The following is an 11,463-nucleotide window of genomic DNA, read 5'->3' on the forward strand; positions in this document are numbered from 1 at the left end:
TAGGCTCCAGCCCCCCTGTGACATTTAACTGGAAATAGAATGTTTAGACAGTAGATGGAGGCATAAAATTAGTAAAAAGCTAATATATTCACTGTATGTAAAACCATATCCTCTATAAAAGTACTACGGCAGAATTTGTAGCATTTTCTTTTGCAGTATATTCCACCACAGTCTATTTTTACATCAGTTTTACCTGACCTGAAGGTCTAACTCAGTATTTTCACTGTGTGTCAGTTTCCAGGTTCATTAAGTACACTGGCTACGGAAACGCTGCCGGCCTGCTGGCTGCCAGAGGACTCCTGAGCGGTGGCAGAGACTCCGGTGTCTATTCTGAAGATGAAGACTCGGAGACAGAAGAGTACAGAGAAGCCAAACCTCAGTCAGTAACACCACGACTGTCTGAAAATTTACCTTCAGCAACCTCAAAGTCACGGCAAAATGGATAAGACAAGCTCATGTGTCAATGCTGTACATAAATACAGTTTTATGTTTGAAAATTGTTTTGATTCCAGTAAAAAGCTGATATTAAGCGTGTGCAGTTTTTCTTCCCGTGTGCACGCAACATGAAGTCAGGCTCTGTGGTGTTGCAACTCCATATCCATGAGAAGATCATTTGTTCCTTTTGTTAGCACAGACAGTTTAAATTTTAGGAAAGAAAAACATCTGAATTCCGTGTTTCGGACTGGCATTGTTTCACCAGCTGATGCCGCCTATAATTGGAGGTTTTTGTACCTGAGATTCACACCCTTCGAAACAATTATTCTACATCGGGCGGCTGTTGTAAAATCATTGTTTAGTTTTATTTGGGGTTGTAAAAAGTCCCTACAGAGAGCTACACAAACGTTCATTTTGATGTTGGAAAATAATGTTTTATAAAGGCAACAACACTGTTGCATCACGTATGTTCCAGCACTTTTCTTACCACACCAACTTTATTTCTAAAGCGCTTTAACACAGCCACTGCTGACACAAAGTGCTGTACACTAAAACATTCATTAAAACACATTTATATAAGTACAAGTTACAAGTCTCGCTGGAGCCAAGACTTGTAACTTGATTATTTTGTTTCTTTCATGAAATGGGGAGACAGTTAAATTATTACAATTATAATTAACTGAAGTGGAATGAAAATCTTCGGAATAGGAATTTATGAAAATGATTTTCTGTTGACAAAAGCCAATCAGTGTTGACACATGAAAGAAGAAAAAAGGCAATCATTACGTCTTAGATTTTTGCACAAAACCATGCATGCACAACTGTATCCATGCACGTCCTGGCTGCATCCACATCCACTGCTGTTTACATTTTTGTCTTTTTTTTTTTTTTTTTTTTTTTGCACCTTAACACCACATCCCACAGTGCAGAGTTCACTTTTACAGAATAAATGTAACAAATTAGATAGAATTTTATTGATCCCCTGGGAAGATTCCCTAAGGGAAATTGAAGGTCCAGCAGCATTGTGTAGCAGCACACAGGGTAAGAAGCACACAGAGTATCAAAAGTAAAGGTTAAAAAAAAACAGCTTAGAAATATAAATGCCAATATAAATACCAGACATATTGATCAATACTGGTTTACTGGCTGCTACTGTTCCTCTCATTCCCAACCTCTGTCTTCCTGTTACGCCAGTATTTGTTATATTCCTGTAAATATTTAATTATTATCCTGTCAATTGAAACTATTGATATGATCAACTGCCTCACAAGAAAAATATATATAACTTTTTTCCTCAGTATAAACCCAGTAACCGGAGTTGTGGAAGAGGAACAGCTGAATCCAATGGATGGAATGACAGAGGAACAGAAAGAATATGAAGCCATGAAGCTGGGCAAAATGTTCAACAAAATGTCAAGGTCAACACACACACACACACACACACACACACACACACACACACACACAAATAAGATGTACCATGGATGAACAATGTCATATGGCTGGTGGAAAGAAAGGTCCAGATATGACCCAAGAGCCGTCTCCCCATGAAATTAGCATTTTTTTTCTCTGCTTTTTGGGTTATTGTGTTGACATAGATATACAGCACTGTGCAGAAGTTTTAAGCATATTTAATGCATCATAAATGCATTAAAAAGTATGAAAAGCTGATAAATATTCATAAAGTATTAGGCATACGCATGCAATCACACACATGGACGCGCCCACCCACACCATGAGGTCTAATTCGATATTTACCAGTAGAGTGGTGGATTTTACAAGAATTTCTTTAAGAGGTCAAGAATCTGGATTTACAGTGAGGAAAATAAGTATTTGAACACTCTGCGGTTTTGCAAGTTCTCCCACTTAGAAATCATGGAGGGGTCTGAAATTTTCATCTTAGGTGCATGTTCACTGTGAGAGACATGATCTTAAAAAAAAAAAAAGAAATCCATAAATCACAATGTATGATTTTTTTTTAATAATTTATTTGTATGTTACTGCTGCAAATAAGTATTTGAACACCTACCAACCAGCAAGAATTCTGGCTTTCATAGACCTGTTAATTTTTTTTTTAAGAAGCCCTCTTATTCTGCACTCTTTACCTGTATTAATTGCACCTGTTTGAACTTGTCACCTGTATAAAAGACACCTGTTCACACACTCAATCAATCACACTCCAACCTGTCCACCATGTCAAAGACCAAAGAGCTGTCTAAGGACACCAGGGACAAAAACTGGAGACCTGCACAAGGCTGGGATGGACTACAGGACAACAGGCAAGCAGCTTGGTAGAAGACAACAACTGTTATGATTATTTATTAGAAAGTGGAAGAAACACAAGATGACTGTCAATCTCCCTTGGTCTGGGATTCCATGCAAGATCTGTCATGTGGTCAGATGAGACCAGAATAGATCTTTTTGGAATCAACTCCACTTACCATGTTTAGAGGATGAGAACAACCCCAAGAAAACCATCCCAACCGTGAAGCATGGGGGTGGAAACATCATACTCTGGGGGTGCTCTTCTGCAAAGGGGACAGGACGACTGCACCGTATTGAAGGGAGGATGGATGGGGTCATGTATTGTGAGATTTTGGCAAACAGCCTTCTTCCCTCAGTAAGAGCATTGAAGATGGGTCATGGCTGGGTCTTCCAGCATGACAATGACCCCAAACACACAGCCAGGGCAACTAAGGAGGGGCTCCGTAAGAAGCATTTCAAGGTCCTGGAGTGGCCTGGCCAGTCTCCAGACCTGAACTCAATAGAAAATCTTTGGAGGGAGCTGAAACTCCAAAGCTGAAAGATCTAGAGAAGATCTTTATGGAGGAGTGGACCAAAATCCCTGCTGCAGTGTGTGAAAACTTAGTGAAAAACTACAGGAAACGTTTGATCTCTGTAATTGCAAACAAAGGCTACTGTACCAAATATTAACATTGATTTTCACAAGTGTTCAAATACTTATTTGCAGCAGTAACATACAAATAAATTATTAAACAATAAGTCATTGTGATTTACGGATTTTTTTTTTTTTTTTTTTTTTTTTTTTTTTAGATCATGTCTCTCACAGTGGACATGCACCTAAGATAAAAATTTCAGACCCCTCCATGATTTCTAAGTGGGAGAACTTGCAAAACCGCAGGCTGTTCAAATACTTATTTTCCTCACTGTAACACCCCAACTCTGAAACACGTGCACATCAGTCTGCAGATCAACATACCTCATCATGGCGTCAGACAGCAGGACAGGAGCTGTCTAATTCATGGTGGTGCTGAAATGACCACAAAATTATTTTACTTGCAAAGTCACGAGTGCACCCCGACATGATAAACCTTAAGACAAGAAGAGATAATAATAAAATGAAGTCTATAGCATGACAAGGCAGAAGGGAGATATTATTGTTTTCTTCAGCTTTCAGGCTCCTCTCCTGTGGAACCAGCTCCCAATTCAGATCAGGGAGACAGACACCCTCTCTACTTTTAAGATTAGGCTTAAAACTTTTCTTTTTGCTAAAGCTTATAGTTAGGGCTGGATCAGGTGACCCTGAACCATCCCTTAGTTATGCTGCTATAGACGTAGACTGCTGGGGGGTTCCCATGATGCACTGTTTCTTTCTCTTTTTGCTCTGTATGCACCACTCTGCATTTAATCATTAGTGATCGATCTCTGCTCCCCTCCACAGCATGTCTTTTTCCTGGTTCTCTCCCTCAGCCCCAACCAGTCCCAGCAGAAGACTGCCCCTCCCTGAGCCTGGTTCTGCTGGAGGTTTCTTCCTGTTAAAAGGGAGTTTTTCCTTCCCACTGTAGCCAAGTGCTTGCTCACAGGGGGTCGTTTTGACCGTTGGGGTTTTTCATAATTATTGTATGGCCTTGCCTTACAATATAAAGCGCCTTGGGGCAACTGTTTGTTGTGATTTGGCGCTATATAAAAAAATTGATTGATTGGCACGTTATTTAAAGATCTTCCCACTAAATAGAAAATGTGTAACATCTGAAAAACAGACATCTCCTGAAACTGGCGCACAGTGGCGATCAAACAGGGAAGGGGCGTGGCAACGTACCACAGTCAGATTATTAAGACACCCCAAGTTCCTTGAAAATATTTGGCTGAGATCTGCAATGTTTTCATCGACCAAAAACAGCCACCAGAGGGCACTAGGGTAATGCCCAACCTCCAGAATGTCATTGGTTGACATGGAGGCAGTGTTACTTTACCTAGCATTCATCACTGCTGCAGAGCATCTTATGAAATACCCCAACAGACATTACGTTATTCTTTTAACTGAGTATTCTTTATTGTAAATTTTGCCTCTTATTCATTACAAAAAACACCACTTTAGAATATATTGCACTTAAGTATTTCACCAATTGGGAAACCATGACAGAGGTTTACTTCAAGGCTATAAGATAATGAATCCGCAGCATAATGTGCGATTCACTGTGATAATGTAAGTTAGTCCAAACACGCCCTCCTGTATGTCCCAGCCCCAGTGCGTTGGCATGTGCTGCACTGTGTATCCCTGCACCATTGATTATGCCCAAGACTGGGGAAGAGCTGTGACAGGAGGTTGGAGGGCTCAGAGGAGTGGTAGGGAGCAGCATGTGTGGGGGGACAATAGTGTTCAGGATCCTCAGAGTGTGAGGAAGAAAGCTGTTGAGGAACCTGGTGTGGATGCTCCTGTACATTTGTTCCTGATGCCAGGAGGGAAAACAGTCCATGTCAGTAGTGGGGGAGATCTTTGATGCTGGAAGCTCTGTGGATGCAATGCTAGCTGGAGATCTTCAGCAGATGGAAGGTTTCTGTGAAAATTTAATGCAGTTCTCATGTTGACAGTCTCAAGCAAGACAGCGGTCACTCAAATCAGCCACACCCCTAAATATGCAGAACATTATGGGGCTATTCCGCAGAGCGCCATTGCTTCCCATTTAATCCTGATTAACAAATCAGGGCACATTTTGAAGCATCGTAGTAACTTTTTGATCCATCTTGAACAAACTTGATATACGTAGTAGTTATAATCATCGACACCAGATTCGAAATCGGGATCCGATTTTTGAACTGTAGAAAAATGTCATCCTGAATCTCAAAAACTGTTGATAGTACTTGGTAACTTTTGGGGTATTTGTGGTGACGGCTTGTAACCTGATTGTGCTCCATCTGGGTAAAAAGTTGAAGACGTAGCAGCGTTTGTTGTGACTTTTGTTCAAAGTTGGATAGCTTGAGCTCCTTGCTTTTATTTTCAGGTGGGTTGCCAGGTCTGCACTTTATAAGCCAGCCTCTTAGGAGACAAGCTGGATTAAAAAGTTTCATCCCGTTTTTGTATCGTGGGTGGTTGTAGTAGAATGGCGCTGCTATGGAATAGCTCTGTTTATGGCTTAAACTAACACGTTAGATAAAAATTCACACCCTACGTTTTGTCACAAGTTTGGGAAAGTAGCTATAGTGACCAAAACCATTTTTGTACTAAAGTGTAAACATATTTCTTGTTACCTGTAAAGTTGAGCATTTTAACATGGATTTCTTTTGGGATTGACTTACTTTTACAGCTATGTGGCCGTGTGAGGAACTGCAGGTTTAAGCACTTTGGCATTGCCTTCATTTTTGCAGCTTGTTCATGGTGCATGTTTGACTAGCTCTGTGAGGAGCATCGTTCATATTCGACCTTTTCTGTTTCCTCTGCAGCGTGATCCAGCCCATGCAGCTTGGCACTGATGGGAAGATGAGAAGGCTGACTCCAGAGGACATGCATAAGATGGCCCACAACCCTCAGTTAAACCCAGAAGACCCAATGAATTCAGACAGTGAGAACGAGGCGTAGTGAACACAGCGTGAAGAAGCAGATTCAACAAACCACATCACGTTTCTGTGTGTAATCCAGTTCACTATCACATACGTCACGTGCACTTTACTTAGATTATCTTGGTTTAGCTGAGTTTGAGAGTCTTTATGTCCCCCTCTGTGAATGCAGACCGGTCTCTTTATTATTAGGAACCACAAGCTTACAAAGTAAAGTGCTGCCATGAAGTTCTTGTGCAGCCTACTCTTAAAACTGTGTACTGCAGCTGTCATAAACGTGTGTAATGTTCCAAGCAGACAGACTGGCAGCCTGTCCAGAGTGCACGCGGCCTCTCACCCTGTGACTGCTGGAGAGGCTCCGGCCTCCTGCCACCCTTAATTGGAGTAAAGAAAATGAATGTTCTGTGCTGCTGACCTTTGTCCTTTTGAACAAGTTCAGAATGCAGTGAACCTGGTTGTTGAAGATTTTATTGGTTTTCTAAAACCATATTGAAGACACTTTTTTGTGTGACGTCATAAAAAAAAAAAACAATTCTGTTTCATTTCAATATGGAAATAAAAGAACAAATGGAAGACGGGTCTCTAAATGAAGTCGCTATCGTGTGGAGTAAACTAATTCTGTTTACACATTTAAAACCCAATATTTTAAACAAATTATATTGAGTCTATGAGAAACACTTCAGTTTTTTTAAATAAACATTTTAGATACATAATGTCTCTCAAAAGTTTTTTTTTGTTTGTTTTTTTACTGGAATGTGTAAAACCAACAGATTCCAGAAGATTCACATTTTAGATTTACCATCATACGAGGTCTATTAGAAAAGTATCCGACCTTATTTTTTTCAAAAACCATATGGATTTGAATCACGTGTGATTGCGTCAGACAAGCTTGAACCCTCGTGTGCATGCATGAGTTTTTCCACGCCTGTCAGTTGCGTCATTCGCCTGTGAGCAGGCTTTGAGTGAGGAGTGGTCCACCCCCTCGGCGGATTTTCATTGTCAGCAAATGGCGGAATGATTTGGGCTTTTTTTCCATCAGAATTTTTTCAGAAACTGTTAGAGACTGGCAGCTGGAAACCATTCGAAAAATTTATCTGGCTTTCGGTGAAAATTTTACGGGCTTCACAGAGAATGACTGTTACTACAGCTTTAAGGATGGCCTTAAGGACGCTCGGCGCGCCGCGCTCCATGCCGCCATCGAGAGCAACAAACCACCGGATCATTTCTAAACGGATGGCTCTGTGGAGCCGGGACCATCGTGTGCACTTTCTCTGGTTATCACAAGAGCTGGACATCAACCATTTTCCGGCAGATTTCACTTTTAACAAGAGATTTTGTCATGGAAAGCCGAGCAGAGGCTTCGCGCGTCACGACCAATTTGCTGATCGAGCAAGACAAAACCACCTCCGTTTTGGTCTCACAGGACAGCTTTGAGATGACGTTCAGACAGCTGTCGGTGGTTTTTCCATCGAGTGATTATCTGAGAAATTGTGGATGTGCCTGGACATGCCAGAACATGTCCCGTGAGGCTTCATCACGGCGTTGCTTTGCGCCATGCGGCACCACCGCGACGCGCGGAATTCCTCCGCATGTCTGTCTCAATGTGCCAGAAAGGTGCTGATGTCCACGTCTTTTCACAATTCCTGTGCTAGTCAGACGACGTCCCGGATAAAACATAGCATCCAGTTTGGAAATGAACAGCACATTCCACTGTTACAAGAGTTTTTGTCATGGAAAGAGGAGCGGAGGCTTCACGTGTCGCGGCGGTGCCGCATGGCGCACAGCAACGCCGTGATGAAGCCTCACGGGACATGTTCTGGCATGTCCAGGCACATCCACAATTTCTCGTATAAAAACTCGATGGAAAAACCACTGACAGCTGTCTGAACGCCATCTCAAAGCCGTCCTGTGAGACCAAAATGGAGGTGGTTTTGTCTTGCTCCAGTAGCGAATCCATCGTGATGCGCGAAGCCTCCGCTCGACTTTCCATGATAAAATCTCTTGTTAAAAGTGAAATCTGCTGGAAAATGGTTGATGTCCAGCTCTTGTGATAACCAGAGAAATGGCACACGACGGTCCCGGCTCCACAGAGCCATCCGTTTAGAAATGATCCGGTGGTTTGTGGCTCTCGATGGCGGCATGGAGCGCGGCACGCCGAGCGCCCTTAATGCCGTCCTTAAAGCTGTAGTAACAGTCCTTATTCTCTGTGAAGCCCGTAAAATTTTCACTGAAAGCCAGATAAATTTTTCTAATGGTTTCCAGCTGCCAGTCTCTAACAGTTTCTGAAAAAATTCTGATGGGAAAAAAAAGCCCAAATCATTCCGCCATTTCCTGACAATGAAAATCCGCTGAGGGGTGGACCACTCCTCACTGAAAGCCTGCTCACAGGTGAATGACGCAACCGACAGGCATGGAAAAACTCATGCATGCGCACGAGGGTTCAAGCTTGTCTGACGCAATCACACGTGATTCAAATCCATATGGTTTTTGAAAAAAATAATAAGGTCGGATACTTTTCTAATAGACCTCGTATTCTGATTTTAAAAGGTGAGTTAACAGAGTGTTTTGGATTTTTACTGTGAAAAGTGATGCAGCTGTAATATAGATTTTAATGTAAATTAAAAATCTTATGAACTTATGGAGAATTGTTTTGTGTTCTATTGTTGAGAAAAACTTAGATTGTTTCTGGATGTTTTTGATCTTTCCACATTGGTAAAATCTCAAATATTGTATATACAGTAGTGTTCAGAATAATCGTAGTGCTATGTGACCAAAAAGATTCATCCAGGTTTTGAGTATATTTTTTATTGTTACATGAGAAACAAGGTACCAGTAGATTCAGTAGATTCTTCCAAATCCAACAAGACCAAGCATTCATGATATGCACACTCTTAAGGCTATTAAATTGGGCTATTCGTAAAAAAAAAAAAAAAAAAAAAGTAGAAAAGGGGGTGTTCACAATAATAGTAGCATCTGCTGTTGATGCTACAAACTCAAAACTATTATGTTCAAACTGCTTTTTTAGCAATCCTGTGAATCACTAAACTAGTATTTAGTTGTATATCCACAGTTTTTCATGATTTCTTCACATCTGCGAGGCATTAATTTTGTTGGTTTGGAACCAAGATTTTGCTCGTTTACTAGTGTGCTTGGGGTCATTGTCTTGTTGAAACACCCATTTCAAGGGCATGTCCTCTTCAGCATAAGGCAACATGACCTCTTCAAGTATTTTGACATATCCAAACTGATCCATGATACCTGGTATGCGATATATAGGCCCAACACCATAGTAGGAGAAACATGCCCATATCATGATGCTTGCACCACCATGCTTCACTCTCTTCACTGTAAACTGTGGCTTGAATTCAGAGTTTGGGGGTCATCTCACAAACTGTCTGCGGCCCTTGGACCCAAAAAGAACAATTTTACACTCATCAGTCCACAAAATATTCCTCCATTTCTCTTTAGGCCAGTTGATGTGTTCTTGGGCAAATTGTAACCTCTTCTGCATGTCTTTTATTTAACAGAGGAACTTTGCGGGGGATTCTTGCAAATAAATTAGCTTCACACAGGCGTCTTCTAACTGTCACAGCACTTACAGGTAACTCCAGACTGTCTTTGATCATCCTGGAGCTGATCAATGGGTGAGCCTTTGCCATTCTGGTTATTCTTCTATCCATTTTGTTGGTCGTTTTCCGTTTTCTTCCACGCGTCTGTTTTTTTTTGTCCATTTTAAAGCATTGGACATCATTGTAGATGAACAGCCTATAATTTTTTGCACCTGCGTATAAGTTTTCCCCTCTCCAATCAACTTTTTAATCAAACTACGCTGTTCTTCTGAACAATGTCTTGAACGTCCCATTTTCCTCAGGCTTTCAAAGAGAACAGGTGCTGGCTTCATCCTTACATAGGGGACACCTGATTCACACCTGTTTGTTCCACAAAATTGACAAACTCACTGACTGAATGCCACACTACTATTATTGTGAACACCCCCTTTTCTACTTTTTTTTTACTAATAACCCAATTTCATAGCCTTAACAGTGTGCATATCATGAATGCTTGGTCTTGTTGGATTTGTGAGAATCTACTGAATCTACTGGTACCTTGTTTCTCATATAACAATAAGAAATATACTCAACCTGGATTAATTTTTTTAGTCACATAGCACTACTATTATTCTGAACACTACTGTATATATTTTGCTATAGTGCATATATATATATATATATATATATATGATTGTTTTTCCATTTTAAGAAAGAATAATTCTTTATATTAATAAAATCCCAATGGCTGCAGGTTCACAGGGCAGATTCCGCCAAATAATGAATTGACGACATTGTATTTAAAGAAGTCAGCTGGCTGCTGAGTTTACTTACTATGTTTATATAAGTTGACTAACTCACAGTTTGAGTTTTACATTTTCTTAAATTTTTTCACATTCTAGTGAACCCATTTTTAAAAAGGAGTCATGACATTATTCAGGGTTTATTGTACTGTATATAGGAGTTTAATTGATATTGACAGTGTTGCCTGCCTGACAGCACAGGGTCTGTAAACTGGACTCTTGATTGGACCCTTGGATTGGCAAAGTTTGTACCTCACCTGCCAGAAAATGCATATGGCCGATGGGTGCTCTTGAGATCAGGTCACATCTGGGAGCACGTGCACCCAATCAGACAACTGGTCCTTCCCCACCTCTCGAGAGTAACCATCTATCTGCTGCAGGCAAGTGAATCGAGGTTGTCCAGTTGGTCTTTTCCATTTGCTGGAGTCCTCAAAACTGAGGCATCTGAGTGCAGCATCAGGTAAAGATAAATGCACCATGTGACCAAATGTTGTAGCCTACATGCCAGGACTATAAGTATGTAAATACCTAGGCCTCATCTTAGTGTCTCTAAGACCTCATTCAAACTACGGTTGGTAATCCTGCTTGACCTGGGTCCACTCCAGACTGCTTTCTAGCCGGGTAGCATTCATACCCGTTTTTCATGTCCGACTCATCCTACGTGTCCAAAGTCAAGCCGGCTCAAGCTGAATTCAAGCCATGTGTGTCTGTGGATCTGGACATTAGAGCCCAGGTGCGTATTTGTGTGTATCTAGACGGTTAGTGTCAGGTTTCAGCCTGGATCTGGGGTTTTGATCCCATCTTTGCCTCCTTTCTTTTTCTCATTGTCTGCTCCAGCTTTGATTTATTAGTTGTTTGGTCACTTGTTTATTTTCTGTGCT

The 11,463-nt window shown here is 41.1% G+C and overlaps 1 protein-coding gene across 2 annotated transcripts in view; it reads left to right on the forward strand.

Moving 5' to 3' along the window:
* Positions 1 to 7,053, forward strand: part of ric8a (RIC8 guanine nucleotide exchange factor A) — a 36,005-nt gene extending 28,952 nt beyond the window's left edge. The window contains exons 12-14 of one of the 2 annotated variants that reach the window (XM_034177120.1): positions 235 to 379; positions 1,734 to 1,853; positions 6,118 to 6,888. In XM_034177120.1, the coding sequence (XP_034033011.1) occupies positions 235 to 379; positions 1,734 to 1,853; positions 6,118 to 6,253 (401 nt within the window). In that variant the 3' untranslated portion in view covers positions 6,254 to 6,888. Of the gene's footprint in view, positions 1 to 234; positions 380 to 1,733; positions 1,854 to 6,117 lie in introns of both variants that reach the window. The other variant, XM_034177121.1, reaches the window with a different exon arrangement.
* Positions 7,054 to 11,463: the final 4,410 nt, after the last annotated feature.

This window comes from Thalassophryne amazonica, chromosome 8 (genome assembly GCF_902500255.1).
Source record: "Thalassophryne amazonica chromosome 8, fThaAma1.1, whole genome shotgun sequence".
NCBI classification, from domain to species: Eukaryota; Metazoa; Chordata; class Actinopteri; order Batrachoidiformes; family Batrachoididae; genus Thalassophryne; species Thalassophryne amazonica.